Source organism: Natrix helvetica (genome assembly GCF_964273705.1).
Source record: "Natrix helvetica genome assembly, chromosome: 6".
In the NCBI taxonomy this organism is placed as follows: Eukaryota; Metazoa; Chordata; class Lepidosauria; order Squamata; family Natricidae; genus Natrix; species Natrix helvetica.
In genome coordinates this window covers 32,568,840-32,591,050 of record NC_138553.1, presented here as the reverse complement: position 1 = coordinate 32,591,050, position 22,211 = coordinate 32,568,840, and the positions used below count along the sequence as shown (strand labels likewise).

General features: G+C 45.7%; 1 protein-coding gene across 4 annotated transcripts in view; it reads left to right on the top strand.

Annotated features, from left to right (window-relative positions):
• TCF20 (transcription factor 20) overlaps positions 1-22,211 on the top strand; it is a 62,369-nt gene that overhangs the window by 31,849 nt on the left and 8,309 nt on the right. For 2 of the 4 annotated variants that reach the window (XM_081957306.1, XM_081957305.1), the window contains exons 3-5: positions 7,980-8,073; positions 10,731-10,780; positions 20,140-20,267. The exons of 1 other annotated variant lie outside the window; for it this stretch is intronic. In XM_081957306.1, the coding sequence (XP_081813432.1) occupies positions 7,980-8,073; positions 10,731-10,780; positions 20,140-20,223 (228 nt within the window). In that variant the 3' untranslated portion in view covers positions 20,224-20,267. The remainder of the gene's footprint in view (positions 1-7,979; positions 8,074-10,730; positions 10,781-20,139; positions 20,268-22,211) is intronic. One more of the 4 variants, XM_081957307.1, reaches the window with a different exon arrangement.

The following is a 22,211-nucleotide window of genomic DNA, read 5'->3' as shown; positions in this document are numbered from 1 at the left end:
TCATGGGTCAGCTGAATTGGAATATCATATTTAGGTAATATTTATTTCCTGGGATTGTATGTCTGTCCTCTGCGGTTATTGTGTGATTCTTAAAAAAAAAAAGACATAGCAGCTTTAACCTTTTTAAAGAGAATGGGGTTACAGTTAGTTATAGCCCTCCTCCCCACTACCGACACCTAACTTTCCCATCTTTTTCCTCCTCCTCCTCCTGCTGGCCCAGAATCCAGATGCTTGGCAAGGGTGTAGCCTGGGATGTGCACAGCGAGCATGACAGGGCAGCATAGCCTCGTCTGCAGAGGGAATCCGCCAGGCCCGGCCATGGAAGAAGCAGTGGGACAAACAGTGGGATCCCCGTTGGTGGGCGAAGCTTGAGAGCTGCTAGCAGATCCCCAGGCAAAGTTGAAGTCTGGAGTCTGGGAAGTGCTGTTCTGGATGATGGCACAACTGGAGGCAGTTAGAGGGATGCAGGCTTCTGAAGGCACAGAAGACATTCTGCAGCTCATGTTGGAAGCACTCCTGAGAAGCCTTGCCTTGAAAGTGCCTCTGGCGAAGCCTCACAAACAGACGCTTTGCAGGAGGCACTTCCAGAGGCAAGTCTTTGCAAGAGAAGCTGTACAGTAGTTCAGAGGCTGCTGCTTGCAATTTTTTTTTCTTGCAGCGAAAGCCTAACCCAGCCTCACCCAAGAGTGCAACACAAAGGGACTTTTTTGTGCATCATGGCTCTGTAGCTTATTTTGGCTTCTTCTTTTTCCAAAGCCCAGCAGCCAGGCCCAACATACCTTGTCAGTAGTGGGAACAAATTCTGTGACACCATGATAAACACAAGTGTTCTTCATTTGCAGATAAATAAAATAGTGGTGCTGCTTCCATACTGATACTAGCACTAGCAAATGTCTACACTGACAGATTATCTCAGAATGTGGAATTGATGAAGAAAATCATGCAACTCCTCTAATATAGTAGGCAGTGGATTCTTGTCCCTGATTAAAATAAATAGTATTTCTGAAGTAGAACTGTTTGATGCATTAAGAATATTTGATATGGGACAAAGGTGAGGATGCTTTATTTTAATAAATGATCCATTCAGTCAAAGTCAGAAAGTACTTTGTATGGAAATTTGTGCCCCATAGTTTATTGAAAGAAGCAGATGTTTTCCTGTAGGTTCGGCGGGAGGGGCTACAGCTGGGTTTAGTCACAGCCTGATTGGTCCAGAGACTGAGGAAATTTTCTTAAGTATCCGTCCTTCCCTAGAGGCTCCCAGTTTCCCTCAGTGTTTGGTCCAAGCACTAGCTGTGGCTCCAGTGAGGTACTTATTGAAGTTTATATTTTTCCTAAGTTGGTTGATTGGATATTCTAAAATTTCTGCAAAAACTTCGACTGCTGGCCATAGAGACTGCCCCTCAGGCTCATCAGGATAAGGAGAGCCTTGGCCTCCTACCCTGGGCCTGAAGGGGGGCTTGTCCGATCCCTGGGTGTGCAGGGGTGGCAGGCTCCTATTGCTGTCGAGCAAATTGCAGGCTCTGCGGGCTGCTTTGATTGTCAGACCATTTTCAATGTAAGGTCGCGAGCCTTGCCGCGGCTTTAACAACCCACCGCTGCTGCAAGGTCTCGCTGCCGCCAGAACCTCACCACGACTTTAAGAATTTGCCGCGGCTTTAATTATGCTTTGAGAGGCGCAGCTCAGTTGTTAAGTTACCTCGTGCGACGTGGCTCGTAAAGGAGCGCAGAGCATGAACAGAAAGATCAATCCGCTGCAAGAGTTCCAAGGGGACTCGGCTGGCCCGAAGCCACAACATCAGAGCCATTGATACCGGGCACTTCTCTCTCGGTCCACGATGCGCGGTGGCCATTTTGGTGTGACCTCGTAGGCGGTGACCATTTTGTAAGACAGCAGCTTGCATCGGGGCCATTGACCAAGGCCCACAGACATATTCTCCTCTGGCCTACTGGCGATATCGTGACCATTCATTGAGGCCGATAGACTCCTTCTCCTCTGACCAGCTACCTGTAACGCGGCCATACATCAAGGCTGGCAGGCTTGCCGCAGTCAATCCAGGCACAGGCCACGTGAGTGAGGCATGGCCTCCACAGCCCCTGAATCAATGCACGCCCAGGGAGAAATGGCAGAGGAAGGCCAAAGCAAACTCAGAACCAGGGCAGCTGACCAGCACCCTTCCAGAGCGACTGCTAGAGATGAGTCAAGGAGACAGAAGGCCTTGGAAAAACAGGTGACCAGGTCAGAGGCTAGCACAAGCTGTTAGGCCTGAAGCCCCTTGTAGATCTAGATCTCCAATAGGGCCCAGCTCTGTCCATTCCGGTTCGCCCCCCCCAGGGGTTTCAGTCCTTCTTCTCCTTCTATCTCACCTGCATGGCCTCGCAGACAGGTGGCTTCTCCTTCACCTCCCATCTCACCAAGATTGTATAGGGAAGGGGATCCAGGAGAGGGGGGATCTCGGGACTACCTCCCGGCCGCACAACTTGCCCCCCAGGGGGCCTCATCCTGGGGCCCTTCTGAAGAGGATTTAGAGGATCTTGAGCTTCTGCCTGACAGCATCAGGAGGCTCATTTCCACCACTCTAGCTAAGGGCATTGCCTCGGGCCTTTCCCAACGGAAACGCCCCTCCCAAGGGGTGGCAAGGCCTCACTCTGTCTCCAGACATCCCAGATCTCTATCCTCCTCTAGGGGCAGGATCCACCTAGACCTCCTTCCCCTTTGGTGGTTAGTGAGGGCTCTGTCCTAGGGGAGGTAACTCATCCAAACCTGGGGTTCTTGGAAGATGAGGACTCAGTTCCTCCTGACCCTCCGGCATTTCCAGGCCTCTTCTCCATAAAACTAAGAAGACTACTCAGATTGGTATGAGGGCCCCTCCAGTTTCCCAACACAGGGATCCCAACCTAGCCATGTTTATAAATCCCAATACAGATAAGGAGGAAGTTCCAGCCCCCTCTCTCTTCCTGGAAGTGGTCAAGAACCAGTGGTCTTGACCTTCTTCCTTGCCTAACCCTGGGAGTAATGAAAGGTGCTTCTACAACATGGAGCAGGCCTTCTCCCAGGCCCTACAATTACCAACGGTAGATGCCCCTGTCACTCTTCTCGCTAATGCATCCACCGTAGTCTCAGGTGACGTGGCCAACAAACTAAAGCCCGAGGACAAGCGTGCGGAACTTATACTCCGTAAGAATTTCAACGCTTGGGCCTGGGCCATTAAGTCGGCTGCAGCAGCTTCTTATTTTAATCGCACGGTGGTTATGTGGCTGCGCCAATTACACTCCAGGATGACAGTCTTCATCAAGACCTCACCAAGATCATCTCGGCAACCCAGTTTTCCGCAGACGCCACCTTAGATTCCATCAAATTTGCTTCAAGGGCGTTGTCTACCTCTGTAACATCGAGGCGCTCTGCAATTGGCAAATGGACAACAAGTCCAAATGGAATCTGGCAGCGGTCCCCTTCACCGGCCCCTATCTCGTCGGGGCTTTGCTTGACCCAATCCTTGTGGAAAACAAGGACAAGAAGAAGGTCCTTCCCTCTAACACTAAGAAGACAGTCTCATCCGGCTTCTTACCGAAGACCACCTTCTTTCAGGCCTCCTGACCATCACTATCGACAGCAGTGGTATGCCCCCTACAGATATGACAGGCAAGGTCAGCGCCCCTTTTACCAAGATAGGGGTAGATATCGGGGTCAGTCCAAACGGCCCTTTCACGGAGGGGGCGGCTTCCTCTTCCGCAGAGGGAAATGACTCCAACCCAGGTCAGCCCATAGGTGGCTGCCTTGCATCCTTCGCGGATCAGTGTGATCAGATACCATCGGATGCCTGGGTCAGGTCAACAGTCAGGGACGGCCTCCGTCTGAAGTTTCTTTCTCTTCCCCTGACGCTCTTCAGGACCTTGCCTCCTTCCAGGAATCTGGAATGGCGGCGACTAATGCGTCTAGCCAGCCAACACCTGATGGACATTTCGAGCCGTCCCACTGGAAGAGCACGGGTTGGGCCTATACTCCAACCTATTTGTCGTCCCAAAGAGCTCCAGGGGATGGAGGGCAATTCTGGATCTGAAGCGACTAAACTCTTACCTAGTCTACCGGCGCTTCAAAATGTTTTCTCTCAGGTCCATCCTCCTGGGGATCCGACAGGACAACTTTATGGCCTCAATAGACTTGACGGAAGCGTATCTGCATATCCCAATACTGCCAGCCCATTGCAGATTCCTCCACTTCTCCCACGAAGGGTGCCACTTTCAATACAGGCCCCTCCCATGCGGTCTGGCCTCTGCCCCCCGCACATTCACGAAGGTCCTGGTGGCATTGGCGACTCATCTGCGATCCCTCACGGTGAGACTCCATTGCTACCTCGATGATGTGCTTGTCCTGGCCCAATCCCGAGCACAGGCAATTCACAAACTGAATCTAACCATTGCAATCTCTGGGATTTCCCATCAACTTTTCTAAGAGCCATGTCTCTCCCTCGACGAGAATGTGGACACAGTGATAGATTCTGTAGCGGGACTCCTTTGTCTTTCCCCGGTACGCTTGACAAGCCTTCAATCCTTGGCACAGCACGTCTGTGCAAGTCGGTCAGTTTCCATCCTGACCTTGTCCCGCTTGCTGGGCAAGATGGTGTCGTGCATATGGATAGTGCTCCTCTTGACAGACAATGTCGCCGCAAAGGCCCACATAAATCGTCAGGGGGGGACCCATTCCAAGAGTCTATGGCTGGAAGCCCAGAAACTCGGGTTCTGGGCGGAGAGGAACCTGGTGTCAATAACATCAGAACACATCTCGGGCATAGCCAACCATAACCCCACTTTGAACCATTAAGGACAGTACACCTCAGGTACTTAACTCTAATGGTGACCTTCCTCGTCACCGTTACTTCAGCTCGGCGTATATCCGAGTTAGGCGCCTTGTCATCCAAAGGTGACTTATGCCAATTCCACCAAGACAGGGTCGTCCTGCGACTAGATCCGACATTTCTCCCAAAGGTCAACTCCCTTTTCCATAGATCGCAGGAGATCATCTTCCCTAATTTCTGTCCCTCTCCCTCCCATGAGAGGGAAATCCTTTGGCACAGGCTTGATGTCCACCGCGCCTTGCGCATTTATCTTAGGCGCACATCCCCCTTTCGGCGTTCAGAGGTTCTCTTCCTATCCTTCAAGCCCAGTACCCTGGGGGCTAGAGTCTCTTCGGCCACCATAGGCAGATGGCTACAGCAGGCCATCAGGGCGGCTTACGAAGCCTTAGATCAAGTTCCACCACAAGGAATTACAGCCCACTCCACTCGGAGGGCAGCTATCATGGCCACGTGGGCCACTAGGGCCCCTCTAGAGGACATCTGTAGGGCGGCCACTTGGGTCTCTCCGACACCCTTTCTCCAACACTATTGTTTAGATCGTTTTGCTTCGGTGGACACGTCCTTCGGCCGTCGGGTTCTCCAACAGGTGGCGACCTCCCCTTCCCTGGGTCTACATCCCGCCCTGGGACTTAGCTTGGGTATGTCCCAGCTTTAGCCTCCCCCCCCCCCGCCGAACCTACAGGAAAAAGAACGTTGGTCCTTACCTGAACGTTTCTTTTCTGTAGTGAGGCGGGAGGGGCTACGTCCCACCCATAGCATTCTAGTTAGTTGGGTTCGGGGCAGATGCGGGCCTGTGTGTGTGCACTGCCTTTACCTTACATAATGTTTCGCAACTTTTTCCATTCAACCTCGTGAAACTGGGAGCCTATAGGGAAGGAAGGATACTTAAGAAAATTCCCTCAGTCTCTGGACCAATGAGGCTGTGACTAAACCCAGCTGTAGCCCCTCCCGCCGAACCTACAGAAAAGAAACGTTCAGGTAAGGACCAACGTTCTGTCTCTGGTTCCAGAACTGGAGAGATTGTAGCTATTATTTTGTGAGCAAACCATGGAAAACAGCAACAGCTGTCAAATTGCAGACTTATTTGAGGGAAGGGAAGCTGGCAGAAGCAACAGATGAGCTGTCCTTGGTACAGTAGGTGGAATTGCAGTTCAGTAGGAATTACTTTTAAATGAGAGTAATTTTAATAATGTAGCAGCTTGAGCAGACCATTCAAAGAAAATAAAAATCTCTGTAATTTTTAAATCAAGTCTAGGTAGTTTTTTAAAAATGTTTTTTAAATTAGGAAACACAAATAACATCTCTGCAATTTTGACAGCCTTTAGAGAAGGTTGAAGAAAGTTATGTTATTGGTATGTTTGAAATATTTCCAAAATGAAAGCTAGGGAATTGAAAATTTATTGGCTATGCACTAGAAATGTCTTCTAATAATTTGTTAATAAACTGAGACCAGGAACTTGTTCTCCTGAATTATTTATTATGTGTATAGGTAGCAAATAATAAAAATTTAGTGCTTTGAACTCAACACTTAGCTTATTACTTGCTGGTTACTTGCACCTGATGTTAATAAATTCAAAAGAAACAATCTTGTCAAGGTTATAAACAAGTTACTGCCTAAAATTATATAAATTGTGTTAATATTCAAGTTACATAAAATATATCTATGTAGCAGAAATGAGAACTGTCAAGGTCTGTGAGATGTAACATACACAAAATCTAGCCATATGCCCTGTAATAAATAGCAATTGATCTATAAGTAGCATCTGGGCATGGGTCAGATCTAAGCAATCAGGATAACTGCTGATCAGAGAAGTGATAAATCTTATTTGAATGTCTCTATCAATGGAACAATGAACCAGTACATATTCTGTGGTTCCCATCTCTCCAGAATCACAAGGACAGAGCCTTTCAGCCAATGCTACCTTTTATATTTGTCATCCAAAACTATAGAAGGACGGCATGAGGTTGTATGAGGGAGAAAGTTTTCCTGTGATTTTGTGAGCCACCTAGCAGAAATGACTATTTATTTAGTATTCGCTGATGATAGTAAGGCACAGGAACAGGAGCCCCAAAGCATTGTGTGCAGAGTGTCATTGAGTTGTATGGAGTTCAGGTAATTGGTTTTGTGGATTATCCTTAGAAATAGTCTAGATTCTAGAAGGATACCATGGTCCATAGTTTTGAACGATTTTGTTTCATTGAATGAATGACAGAAATTGGGAGGGGGGGGAAAGGGATAGAAAATGTATCTGTTATTTCCATCTTATCAAGGTTGGGTCATCAATGTTTTTCATATGTAATGATGAAAGGGTCCCAATTAATAGCTCTACTACTTTACAAAAAACATAATGAACAGGCTCTGTCTCCAAACACAAGCCTCTTTCCCACTAATGATCAAAATAAGTTCAAAGTTAGCAATTATTTATCATAAGCAAATGGGATAAATTCTTGAGGGCAGAAATATTATCATCTTAGAAGTAAGGTTTCCAAGAGTCTGTTGGAATTATCTCTTCAGAAAGAAGAAGAACCACTGTAAGACATTGTCCCTCACTCCAGTCCCTCAGAGATGGTCTAGAATGATACCATGGTCAATGATATTGAATGTTCCTAGGAAAACAAAGAGGACCAAGAGGGTTCCAACCTTTTTACTCTCTCTATGGGTCATCCAAGACCACAATCAAGGCAATTTCCATGTTGTGAAGGCCCCTTGACATCTTGAAGCTTCTAGTTGAGGAATTGTGATGGATCTCCAGACAGCATTCCTTGAACAATAATAAAGGAATATGAATAATTCAAACATTTGCATTGTTACACTTTTTGTGACAATTATTTAGTAATAATTACAATATCTCCTGAACTTTTGTTTAAGGAAAACCATATAATGGTTACCTTTAAATCCATATACTAGGTGAGTGTCCTGGGGAAAAGTAACAATGGGACACCATAATTTAAAAGATTTTGTTACCTCATCCAAAGATGTATCCACAAGGAAATAGAGGTGATATGATGTTTTAAAGAAAAAAGTATGATGAACTTAGTGACTCAACAGATGAAAATTTACATATAATGGCTTAAGTAAAAAGATTTTTATATAAGCTAGTATCTATATTTCCATTTTTTTTCCAGAAATGTTCTCATTGCCAGGAACCAGGAGCCACCTTAGGCTGCTACAACAAAGGCTGCTCCTTCCGGTTTCATTATCCATGTGCCATTGATGCAGGTAAAAAAAATGAAGTTACTGATATGAAGATAGAGAGACTGAGACTAAAAGTTGTTTGCTGCTAAAGTGACACAGAATGACTTACAAGGACAAAAATTAAGAACATAATGTTATATAAGAAATTACAAATGTTTATGAAAAACTTTATTTTAAAGTATTATTTAAAATACAACAGCGAAGATTAAAGCACGACAGTATTTTATACATAAATAGGGCTTCTTCCAGATACTTTTAAAGGCAGAACTTTAAGAATCTCATGTACCTTCCCCCTTCTTCATATGAAAAAGTAAGCTAAATTATATTTTTATATTAATATTTTAATCATAAGGACATTTGTCCTCCCAGAGATAAAACTGCATACCCAATTATATATGGCATTCTTAACCAACTTGTATAGATGATTGGAACTTTAGTTCAGTGATGGCAAACCTTTTCGGCACTGAGTACCAAAAAGGTTGCACGGAAACATCATGTGTGCGTGCTTGTTGGGGCCCCGCTCCGGAAAAGCCAAACCTCCGGGTTTGGCCTGCATGCACACCCAACAATCAGCTGGCCGGTACACATGCGCACGCTGGTTTTCGGCACTGCTGCATGTGTCAAGGACAGCTGATCGTTGCGCACATATGCACACCAGACAACATGGCTTCACGTGCCACTTTGGACACACATGCCATAGGTTCGCCATCATGGAAATAAGTGATGAAATCTATTTTGAATTGCTAGCTACATTAACTACCATATATTTATTAGATGTATATACTGCTTTTCCTCTAAGGGCCTGCGGTTTACATATCTCTCCCAGTTTTATTCCCATAAGAACCCTCTGGGCTAGACTGAGAGACAGAAATCGGCCCAAGATCACTCTTTCCATGACTGAAGTTGACTTAAGCATGAAACTCACCAACCCTACTTTTTCCACATCATAATCAGCACACTGAAATCTGGAATTAGTGATACCCAAATTATTTCATTTGCAGAGAAGATTTAGTAGGATATTTGTGTTTGGAATGTTACAGTGAAGAGGAATTAAAGGGTTTAATTGTTTTAGAAATTTTGTTTGGAAAGCTAGTATAGGAAGGAATGATATTTAACAATAATTGTTTTTTCTACAGTCCTAAACAGGCACGTTGAATTTAGATATCTTTTGCTTTGTAAAAAATTAGGAAATGCTGTTTTTGAAAATAAGTATTTTTAAATATTTCATACTAGCCTGTAGCAGGTTTTTTTTTACCTTGATTCATCATTAATTTAAACTTTTTCTACCAACTATTATTTATTAGTCATTTATTAAAAATTGAGTTAAAAATTAATTCAAGCAAGTAATTGCTGCTAATTGAAAAGTCATGATAGTTCTAGGAAAAAAGGGTTTCCTAGAAAAGTTAAAATTTTTAAAGGAAAAGTATTTATATAAAAGAAAAGTGTACTGAAATCAAAAACAATCAGGGTAGGAAAAAAGGTTCCAATAATGACCTGTTCGCAGGCATCTTAAAAATGATGTATGAACGAGAAACACTGTTGGACTGATCAGATTTATTTTATAACTGCCCATTTTTGAAGATACTTCAGTTTCCATCACTTTTTAAATTATAAAAATTTAAAAAATAATAGATTCTGGGGAATCTAGTAAATATTTTTGAAGATTCCAGTTCAGTAAAAACTGTCTTTATGTGTATAATACCATACTGCAAACTGTAGAATCATTTAGTAGCTCTAAAATTACATTTTGAAGTTAACTACCAACTGAAAGAAATTTTATCTTAATAAACTACATTTTTTTCTTTTGCAATCTTTCTTTATACAGCTTAAAGCAAATATATAATATATATTTTATAATATTGAAGAAAAACTGAGCCAGGATTAGAGACTACAGTTTTATTTCTTTGCCAGGTTCATGCTGACTTATAACTAAGATTCCAACAGCAGTAAAATATAATTAAATCACATAATTATATGTGATATATCACATGCGGGTTTTTTAAAATCACCTTGAAAATTGCCTGGTGGTTGTAAGGTTTTCCAAAGACTGTGTCCATTGCTGTCCAATAGATTACTAGTATTAGATTCACCTCAGCCCAAAGCACAACTGGGGGAAAAATTATACACAAATCTTTTTAAAGCTTAAACTGAAAGTGTATTTTGAGAAAAGAATGCCTAGGATATTCATTTTTATTGTTGCATGTTTCAGCTGGAAATCTGAATCTAAAAAAAAAAAAAAAACCTCTGTCACAGCATTAAGAGGAAAAAAGATCTATTTGTAAAGTCCTGTTTGATCTAATGAAGTATTTAAAGGGGAGAGGTGAATTACTGTCTGATTTCACACATAATGCTTAGCCAAGTTTTTTTCAGTTTAAATAGGCCATAATGGTTGGTTTGCACATTAAAAGCTAAGTTATAGGTTGGTTCAAGTACTATATACCAAGCCAAAAATAAAATCAAACTGTGATTCAGAATTGTGTATGAACCAGTCTAGTCAGTTACACACTGGTTAACACAATTAGCTTGAATGAATGCAAATCAATTCATTTTATAGCTGAGGAAAAACATTCAATGCCATTGTTAAGTATTCCTTTACAATTTCTTAATGCAGGTTCTGAGATGGTTTGGTTCCATGTGATCTTAGATATATTCTGATATTTTGTTGTTATCTTCTCTTCTAGATTGTTTACTAAATGAAGATAATTTCTCAGTGAGGTGCCCCAAGCACAAGGTAACTAAATTGTACTTGGTGTTGCCTTTTCTTGGATTCAGAATTAAACAGTATTGCCTCATAATGCTTGCTAAAAATATACTTCCATAATGTTACTTACATTTTCCAGGGCGCTGCTCTGGAGAGTCCAAGCAAGGGTTAAATACATCCAATCTGCGCAAAACTGAATTGAAACTTTAAGCCATGCCTCTGGTGCTGACTATCTTCAGTTTTTTTCAATTCAGCTAGCCCAGTGGACGCACTTTCGAGTTTCTCTTCAATTCTACAGATTGCTTGGACTCTCCTAGAGTTAAAAGTAGGGAAAAAATTCCTTAATTGTGTCCATTATGAGCAGGCTTGGTGAGAGAAAATTCCTTTCCTTTTAATTGGCTATTTGCTCATCTCTTGGTCCTGGGCTCGCTCGAGCACCGTAAGGCTACAGCCAGCTGTCGTGGGAGGCGCATGGGTCGGAGTGCCGACGCCAGTGCTGTCGCAGCACCTCTGCTGCGGTAGGGACCCCCGCTGAAGGTTCCGTTGCCGCCGTCCGCGCTTTGCAGGAGCTGGTGTTTGGCGTGGTTCTTCAGGGCTCCTATGTAGTTCCGGTGGCCATTTGGGGCTGCATGACTGATACGGTGGCCATTTTGGGAAACACGAAGTTCCGCCTGCCATTTTGTTTAGCCAGTTTCGCTTCTGAGCACATTGCCGCAGCTGCCTGGTCGCCTGACTTGTTGCAGGTCGCCGTGTGGAGGCTCTTTGTCTGGTTTTCACTGGCAATTTGGCTCCTACCCTTGTAAAACCATCAGATTGGTGCGGCAATGGATCTTGGCTTATCTAGGTCTTTACTTTACTTTTTACTTTTACTTTTATTTAGATTTTTATACCGCCCCCTCTCCCCAAAGGGACTCGGGGCGGTGTACAGTCAAATAAAAACACATCAATAAATAGAAAATACAAACACAAAGAGGAGGCAATAAGAAACTGTACATATCTGCAGTAAAGTAGTTAAAAGCAATATTTAAATACCCTAAAAATACCCAATTAAAATATCTGCCAGGAGGTAGAATAAAACTATAAATGGGCCAAGCCAGCTAAACGGAACAGGTGAGTCTTCAGTTTTTGTCGAAAGGAGCGGAAGTCGGTGGTGGTTCTGATATCGGGGGGGAGGTCATTCCAGAGGGTTGGGCCCATCACAGAGAAGGCTCTACTCCTAGGTGCCGCCCGTTGGCATTGCTTAGTGGACGGCACCCGGAGGAGTCCTTCCCTGTGAGAGCGAATCGGTCGCAGGGAAGTGTGTGGTAGGATGCGATCCCGCAAGTACCTAGGTCCTGAGCCATGGAGTGCTTTAAAGATGGTAATTAACACCTTGAAACGCACTCGAAAGACCACAGGCAGCCAGTGCAGCTCGCGCAGGAGCGGTGTTACATGGGAGTACCTAGTACTCCCCATAATAGCCCGCGCGGCTGCGTTCTGGACTAGCTGCAGTCTTCGTGCGCGTCCCAAGGGAAGCCCCATGTAGAGGGCATTGCAGTAGTCCAGCCGAGACGTCACCAGTGCATGAGTGACCGTGCGTAGGGCATCCCGGTCCAGTAGGGGGCGCAATTGGCGCACCAGGCGGACCTGGTGGAACGCCCCCCTTGCCACGGCTGCCACATGGTCATCCATTGACAGCCAGGCATCTAGGAGGACGGGCAAATTGCGCGCCCGCTCCACAGGGGGCAATTGCTCGCCCCCTATGGTCAGTGATGGAATCAACTGACTGAACAGGGGTGCCGGTAGCCACAGCCACTCGGTCTTGGAGGGGTTGAGCTTGAGTCTGTTGTCCCCCATCCAGACCCCGACGGCTTCCAAACACCGGGTCATCACCTCGACAGCCTCGTTGGGGTGGTCTGGGGTGGAAATGTACAGCTGCGTATCATCAGCGTACAGATGATACTCCACCCCAAAACCACGGATGATCTCCCCCAGCGGCTTCACATATGCATTGAAGGTCGCCTTCCTTACCTGACAGTGCAAGGTGCTGGGAACTGCTAACTCTCGCACTGGATTACTGCTTGGCTGGATCTGATCTCAGTGGCCTTCTGTGTGTCTCTTCTGAGCGCTTGGGTCCATGGTCTGGAACTCAGAAGGTGATGAGTGGAGGTAGTCCTGCCTGTTTCAGTTAGACCCCAACTTTTCAGCCATGGCAGATCAGATCCCTGAGAATTCAGAGCAGCTTGGACCCTCTTCCAGAGTTTTCTCCAGGCAAGCTAGCAAGGCTGCCCAGGAAGCCATCAAAGGCAGCAAACCCTATTCTAGGCCGGGACCCAAACAGGGATCAGGCCCGGATAGGGATGCCATCCGTCGCCAGAAGGCCTTAGAGAAGCACTTTTCCAAGGCCCAGCAGCAGGCCCAAACCTCCCGGTATGTGTCTCCAGTGGAGCCCTCTATGGGGGTTCAACCAGATCGGGGACAGCCCATCTCCGATAGTGATGAGGAGATCCAGGAGTTCTCTCCCACTGCTTCCCTTGCCATGGCAGCTTCTCCAGGTCCATCATTAGCTGATCAGGCCGATCTCTTTGCCTGTCCTTCAGACCTGGAGGAAGGGCCAGTTCCCGTGGGCCCCTTGGTGCCCCAGCAACCTGCCGCCCGACCCATTCCATCAGTTCAATCCGTCGAGGACCAAGGCCCTAACCTTTCAGCAGAGATGCAAGAGGTCATTAACAGGGCTATATCCCAGGGCATAGATGTGGGCATGCTGCAGCGGGGCAAGCACCCGCGCAAGACCCGACATCTCCAGCCCCAAGATACCCCTAGGGAGGCATCCTTGATCCATCCTTCTCAGTCTCCACATTCCTCTCTGGCCAGCGAGGATTCCGACTGGGAGGAGGAGGACATCCTACCTAGGCCAGAGCCTGAGTTTTCAGGGGACGAAGGTGTTGCCTCTGAGAAGCCTGTCTTTTCGGGTTTATTTAAGCTTGCCAACTTCAAAACCATCTTGAATAAGCAAAGGTCTCGACCCGCTTGGGGTCTACCCCCCCCAGATCAGGCGACTAATGATCCAGATGACCTATCTGGGGATATCTTTGAGGAGCCTGTGTCGGCCGAAGAGATAGTGCCAGTTCCCAAGCTTTTTCTGAATGTGGTTCAAAAGCAATGGGCACAAACAGCCACCCTTGCTACTCCCAGTAACAACGATAAGAAGTTGTACACGGTAGATGCCAGTCTGGAAGACTTGCTTAAATTCCCTCCCATTGATCCTCCTGTGGTAGCTCTTACCTCATCCTCTGTACTCCCCCCTGATTTACTGGAGGGACTCAAGGCAGAGGACAAGAAAACAGAGAATGCCTGCCATAAAACGCACCAGGCAGCTGCTTGGGTGATTAAAACGTCCACCTCTGTATCCTTCCTTTCTAGGGTCGCCCTTCTCTGGTTGAGACAGTTGTTCACCAAACTTCCAGCCAGAGATACCAAACTAAGGCAGGATGTCAATAAGGTTATGGCGGCTACGGAGTATACCGCCAACGCCACCCTGAGCACTGCCAAGTTTGCATCTAGGGCCTTGGCGTCCAATGTCACTACCCGTCGCCTCTTGTGGCTCAGGCACTGGAACGTCGATATGCGTTCCAAGTGGAAGCTTGTTTCTGCCCCCTTTAAAGGGGACAAGCTTTTCAGGGAGGTCCTGGACCCGGTCCTTGTGGAAAATAAGGACAAAAAGAAGGTAATGCCATCGGTCACCAAAAAATCTGACTGGAAGGGCTCCAAATCCTACAGGAGGCAGCCCTTTTGGAACGCGGAGCCTTCCACCAGCTCCGTTTCTTTCCACTGGCCATATTCGCAGCAGGCTGACAGGTCCCAGGACCATCAACCATTTCATGACAGAGGTCACCAACAGAATTTCTCCAGGCGTCCCTTTCGAGGGGGGTCTGGTTCCCGACCTTTCAAAAGATATAAATGACCACCACCGGACAGCTCCCATAGGAGGGCATCTTCAGTTGTTCCATGCCCAATGGGAGCAGATCACGTCGGACCAGTGCGTCTTACAGACAGTCTGCTTGGGTCTGACCTTAGAATTTCTCTCCCCTCCCCCCAACACTTCATCCGCTGTCCCACTCCCTCGTGGCCCATCAAAAGGATTCTCATGGAACAGGAGATCCGGCATCTCAGGGACATCAGAGCCATAGAACAGGTTCCACCAGGTCAGGAAGGAACAGGGTTTTACTCCATTCTGTTCCTGGTCCCCAAAAGCTCCGGGGCATGGAGGGGAATCCTATATCTAAAAAGATTAAATTATCACATAACTTACCGAAGATTCAAGATGCAGATCAGCCAGGAGATATCTTAACCTCCATAGATCTCAAAGAGGCCTACCTCCATGTCCCCATTCGCAAAGCTCACCGTAGGTTCCTGAGATTTGTTTATGCCGGCCGCCACTACCAGTACTGGGCCTTGCCGTTCGGTCTGTAATCAGCCCCCAGGACATTTACAAAGATCCTTACAGCAGTAGCAGCCTTCCTCAGATCTCGTCCAGTACAGCTCCATTGTTACCTAGACGATGTCCTCATCCCGTCGTCATCGCCACAGCAGGCAATTCAAGACCTGAGTTACACCATAAAGGTCCTTCAGGACCACAGCTTCTCCATCAATTTGGAGAAAAGTCATCTTCAACCAACGACCAGGTTGCAACACCTGGGCGCCATCATTGACACTGTCACCTGCCAGGTCTTCCTGTCCCCGGAGCGGGTAGCGAGCCTCAAAGAAAGGGTCCTACAGATGCAGTGGTCCCCTCACGCCAAGGTTGTGCAGTTGTCGCAACTCCTAGGGAAGATGATATCATGCCTGTCCATCGTTCCGTGGGCAAGATTCCATTCTCGTCCCTTGCAGTGGCTCCTGCTGCCCTACCAGAGGGCCAACGAGAGCAGCTCGACGAGGTTGGTGCTGGTCTCCCTGAAGGTACTTCGATCCCTCAAGTGGTGGCTGTCTCCAGCCCTGGCGAGTGGCACGGCCCATCTCACCATCATGACGGATGCCAGCCTTTACGGCTGGGGAGCCCACCTCCGCAATCAACTCGCGCAGGGCAGGTGGTCTTCAGCCGAAGCCTCTCACAGCATCAATTGGCTGGAGCTGAGAGCAGTCAGATTGGCCCTCATCCATTTCCGCCTCAACATACAGGGACATCACATGAGAGTGCTAACAGACAATGTAGCGACAAAGGCGCACATCAACTGCCAAGGGGGCACTCGCTCCAGATCCCTAATGCCAGAATCCGATGCCCTGGGTCGGTGGGCGGAGAAACATCTCAATTCGATACAGGTGGAGCACATCTCCGGAATAAGCAACATCCAGGCAGACTGGCTGAGCAGGGCCACGGTCGACCACTTGGAGTGGCAACTATATCTGCAACTATTCCAACGCCTGTCCCAGAGGTTTGGCTGTCCGCTGGTCGACCTGTTCGCCACCCCGCCTAACACGCACCTTCCCAGGTTCTTCACGAGGTTTCACTATCTGCAAGCCGAGGGAGTCAACGCCTTGCACTGCCCATGGCCGTGGGGACTGTTGTATGTGTTCCCACCATTGCCTCTCCTTCCCAGAGCCATCCGGAAGATCCTGTTGGAGGAAACGGAGGTCTTGCTTGTTGCACCATTCTGGCCCAGGAGAACCTGGTTTGCTGATCTGGTGAGTCCGTTGACCCTCCTTGGCAGATCTCTCCGCACGAGATTCCTCGCAGCCAGGGGGGCCTTCAGCATCCAGAGCCCCAGTGGCTGCAGCTGGCCGTCTGGCACTTGAGAGGGATCTCCTGAGCAGGGGCAGTCTCTCTACCAAAGTCATCCACACCATCCAGGGTTCCAGGCGGCCTTGCACGACTCGGATCTATGACGCCACTTGGAGGTCGTTCGACGCTTGTTGCACCTTGCATGATGTGTAAGCAACTTCGGCCACGATTGCCATCATCTTGGACTTCTTGCAAGATGGGCTTGACAAAGGCCTGGCGCCCAACTCTCTACAATGTCAGGTGACCACAATTTCCATGATACTTGCTCCTGAGGAACACTCCTCCCTTGGGCGTCATCCTACTATCCGTAGCTTTCTGAGGGGTGCAACCAATCTGAGGCCCCTGGTGGTCCACAGATAACCCTCATGGGACCTCAACGTTGTCCTCCGCGCCTTGATCGGTCCTCCGTTTGAACCACTTCGGTTGGCCAGCCTTAAACATTTGACCTTTAAGACCGCCTTTTTGATCGCCATCACTTCTGCATGGCGTATCTCAGAGCTGACAGCCCTATCGGTTCGGGCAGACTTGTGTTTGATATAGCAGGACAGGGTGGTCCTCAGGCTGGACCCAACGTTCATCCCTAAGATCAATTCCTGGTTTCACCGGGCCCAGGAGGTCATTCTCCCGGATTTTTGTCCGCATCCAAGGCACCGGAGGGAGAAGTGTTGGCACATGCTCGATGTCCGTAGGACGCTCTGCAAATATGTCAAGCGCACGGCTGTGTTTCATCGTTCCGAATTGCTCTTCGTTTCTTTCCAACCGGCCTCCCAGGTTTCTTCCTCTACGATCGGATGAGCCTGCATTACCCTCGCTCACGTTCTACAGCCAAACCTGTGCCCAGCCACATCACAGCACATTCTACTAGGAGTGCCGCCACCACGGCGGCCTGGGCGATGCAGGCGCCGATTGAGGAGATTTGCAGGGCTGCTACTTGGACTTCATTATCTCTGTTCGGAATTACAAGTTGGACAAGTTTGCCTCGGTGGAAGGGGCTTTTGGGAGGTGAGTTCTTCAGGGCATTCATACCAGCGGAGAGATCCTGAATACGACTGCTTCCCGCCCTAGTGACATTTAACTTGGGTATATCCCTTGCTTGGACTCTCCAGAGCAGCGCCCTGGAAAATGACCATTGTCTTATCTGAAGGGGCGTTTTCAGGGCGCTGCGAAGGAGAGTCCAACCCCACCCTGGGGTCTAGTTCCGTTGTTTTCCGTGCAGACTTCTGCAGTTCCAATTGAATTTGTTCTTAAGTTGGATATGGTTCATTGACTTATTGTTGAACTTCTCAGCGCGCAACAGTTCCACACCTTCATTGAAAAAATCTGAAGATAGTCAGCACCAGAGGCATGGCTTAAAGTTTCAATTCAGTTCTGGGCAGATTGGCTGTATTTAACCCTTGCTTGAACTCTCCTTCGCAGCGCCCTAAAAACTACCCTTCAGGTAAGCCAATGGTCATTTCGGTCTCCATATACAGTGTTTTCTAAACAATAAGAATTTGAAAATGGAATTTTAATGGAATTACTTTCTTTTATTTTAGTTTTTTTAACAAAACACTAAGCTTGTTTAATAAAGTTTTGTAATATAAAATATATACTTAGAATTTCTTTTCCTTATTTCAGAAAATAGATTTGTTGAGGGCCAGCTTTCTGTCATGGTGAATGAAATCTATAATATTATAAGAGAATAAGCTTAATTGGTCAAGTTGAGAGCTTATGTATATGATTTAAAAACCATTTGACTTACATAATATTAACTCTTATAAAACTACCGTGTTTCCCCGAAAATACGACCTGTCCTGAAACTAACGCCTTACCACTTTTTGCATGGGCAAAAATATAAGCCCATCCCCTGAAAATAAGCCCCCTGGACATACACACTCCTCCGGCCAGGCAGAGCACCGCTCACTGACCTAGCGGTATCCCGAAGGCACCAAGCCACGGGAGCTGAGGGGGGGAAGGTGCTCACGTTGCTTGGTGCTTTCGGGATACCGCTAGGTTGTGGAATGGCGTTCTGCCTGGTCGGAGGGGGGAGTTGCCGGGCGGCTGCTCCCTTGCAAACTGACTCCCGAAGAGCCGGGCACAGCCTCAGGGGCGAAGCAGCAATGAGGTGACCACTCTCACGAGCAGCCACACGGCAAACCCCCTCTCCAGCCGGGCAGAGTGCCATTCACTGACCTAGGGGGTATCCCTAAGGCACCAAGGCACGTGGCGTTCTGCCCGCCCCCCAGCTCCCGCAGCTTGGCACATTCGGGATAATCCCCTAGGTCAGTGCATGGAGCTCTGCCCGGCTGGAGAAGGGGTTGCGTGAACGCTTGTTCCACACCCGCCGCACTCTGAGCAGAACTTCTCCTCTGGCTTCCAAACTCCAAAACTCAGCTGTCCAGTCTTCCAGGCCGCTCTAGGTGTGTGCTCTATGGTTGTGGGCTGGCTGCTTGCGCAACCCCTTTCTCCAGCCGGGCAGAGCTCCATGCGCTGACCTAGGTCAGTGAGTGGTGCTCTGCCTGGCCGGAGGAGTGTGTATGTCCAGGGGGCTTATTGTTTTGGGGTTGCCGAGAAGCTGCCCGGCAACCCCAAAACAATAAGCCCTCCCTCTATAATAAGCCCAAGGCCATATTTCGTGGGGCAAAAGAAAATAAGACCCTGTCTTATTTTCGGGGAAACACGGTACCATTTACACAAAATCGATAATTTTCCAATAAGCATGGAATTTTTAAAGCAACATTAGTATATTTCAGGATAAATTAAAATATACTGTAACATGCTATGAAATAGCGTTTTTTTTGAAACTTTTGGGACAAAATTATCATTTAGCTTGAGCAGTTATTGATGATGTTGTTGAAAAAACACTTTCCATTCGCAAATACATTTCATTTCACTGAGCAGTTCCAAAAATTTTACTTTGGACTTTGAAAATCAAATTGATAACATAATTCCATATTTGAATTATTTGTTGCCTTTGCATTTTCTAATTTTGCAGTGTTTTTCTAAGTTATACAGAATACACAATGCCTTATCTCTTAATACAGTAGCTTGCAAATTTATGTCTTTGTTTATGCTAAAGTTCTGATCAGAGTTTAAGATTTGCATTCATTTTCACTAATTTGTTTGAAAAAATAAGATATTATCTCTCGGTTACTGTGTTTTTTTTGCCCAATATCAATAACTTTTTTCTGGTTTTGCTCATGACTGAAATACTCATGGAACCCATTTTGTTCCAGTGGAATGCTAAAGTGTTTGTGCTTTTTATAAGAATGTCCTACTGCAAAAAAAGGCTTGCTGCTTTAAAATGCAAATTCAAAGTAACTGAGAGGAAGAAGATTCTTATTTAAAAACGTTAAGGTTTGTGTCTTAAATGAATTATCCATAAATGATCCATGATTTTATGGTATGTTCTAATTCCATTATTTGATGGTATGAAAATCCCGCACTTAGCAAAATAAAAATACTAGCTAAATAAAAATAAATATTGCTTGATTCTCAAAAATACCAAATGCTGACTTGCAGAGATCTTACCTGAAAAATCTGTATTTATTTCTAAAACTGATAGTGGTACTGATGCTGCTTTATCTCTTTCATGCTCTATATATTCTTTTTCTCTTTCTCTTACATCTTACCTTGGTCTATTGGACAACAGCCTCCCCTCCCTTGCTCTCTTCCCCCATTGCAGAACAAGATGGTGAAAGGCAGCTTCAGCACAGAGCAGTCGGAGCGGGGGTGAGGGGGGAAGTATATTCGTGGGAATGAAAATAAAGGCAAGCACAGGTGAGTGGAGGAAAAGTCACTAAGTTGCCCCCTCCTACTTTCTCTCCAGTTTAAGGGAGAAATAGGTATTTATCTTAACTTTCAGTTTATTTCTTTAGAGTGCTGGTCTCATGGAATCATTTCATAACTAATAGTCATATTTATTAGTGCGGGACAAAAGTGAAGCGACTTTGCTTCAGTATCCTAAACTATTTGCCTTATTTATTTTTGTCGGTTAACACAAATAATTGTTTGTCATATAGCTATTTGAAAAATAAATTGTAGATTTGAGAAAACATCGAGTCATCTGCTTTTTTAATTAACAGAAAACAAAGCAGTTCAACAAGGTTGTTCATACTTGAGTAATAGAAAGGTAACTCAGCTAACTGTTGATAACTGGATATTTAGGAAGCAGCCTTTGCAATAGGTCAATCTTAAGTCACAGTTTTAGGTTCTGGGCTTGAATCCTTGTCAAGTGGAAGAAAAAGGCTGGTGAAAACCACCCAGAATCTGAGTTTTTGCTGAATTTTTCTGCCCCCTTCAAAGTGATCTACTACTATTAACAGCTCTGTAGAAACTATTCCTGAAAAGAGAAGGGTGGACAGGGCTCCTGATAATACTTTTACTTAAAATTTTATTTTAATAAATATTAATGTCACATGATTGGAATTTGAATAATAACAATTGGGACTATATAATTGCAACAAATATATCTGTCCCAAGAGTTTGTCTGTATTTAGAAAAGACTGGGAATAAAGACATACAATCATCTTTCACAATGACATTTGATTTAGCTTAGTTAACCCAGAAGCTGTATTTTTTTATGGATAGTTTAGTACTGACTTCTTACTCTTTTTTTTGTCCATGCAATAGTATAAATGTAGCTTCCTCCCAGTTAAATCATCACTGAAGATAATTTAAAGTCTTCTTGGCAAGCCCCTTCTTTCTTCAGTAAAAGAATCATTACAATAGGCTGCCATCTGCAACTACTGATAGTCTATCCAGCTGGAAAGTTCTTAGTCTTCTTACCTGTGATTTCTTTCCTTAGCCCAGCTATAGAAAAACTGAAAAGGAAAGTGTTTTACCTGGGCAGAGCCCAGAAATGCAAAAGCTGCATCAATCCTGAAACACAAGGGTTGGCTATGTGACTTCGCAATATTGCATGTGCAAAAATATTTTAATTAAATATTTCCTTCTAAAATGGCTAATGCCAAGTCTAGATACAAGATTAGATATAGACATGCATGGAATGGAATGGAATGGAATGGAATGGAATGGAATGGAATAGAATAGAATAGAATAGAATAGAATAGAATAGAATAGAATAGAATAGAATAACAGAGTTAGAAAGGACCTTGGAGGTTTTCTAGTCCAACCCCCTGCTCAGGTAGAAAACATAACACCACTTCAGACAAATTGTTAGCCAAGTAAAAGGAGTTAATTGAGAATATAAGGAAAGCATGAAAAGGCAACCATCTCTCTCACACACCCACACATACATTAACGAAATCAGAATAACCCAGCCTAGGTCATGTATTTATTTATTATTGCTTGTACTTAGCACATGTTCATTGCATTGTAAAAAAAGATAGTTGGGAAGAGAGCATCTGAATCTTCTGCTTATGCCTTTGTAAGTAGCTTGTCTCCTCCTCCTCTTCCTCCTCCTCCTCCTCTTTCTATGAGCACTTTACAAATATGTGGATTTTGAAGTGACTTGCATTGTCCAGTTAATAATAGCACTCTTATGTGTCTTGCTCTGATCATCAAATTAGAAATTATCTAGCTTAAATCTGCCCTCCTGAGAATTACAAAGGTACAGTCCAGTTTTTACCAGTTTTGCCTTTGTATAAATGGGAGAGAGTGGGGAAGCAGAAGCTGAATTCCATCTATTCAAGTGTCTTGGCATGGGAATAATTAATTGGATGCTTTGAGGAAAATTGTAGTTTTATATCAGGATTAATGTAC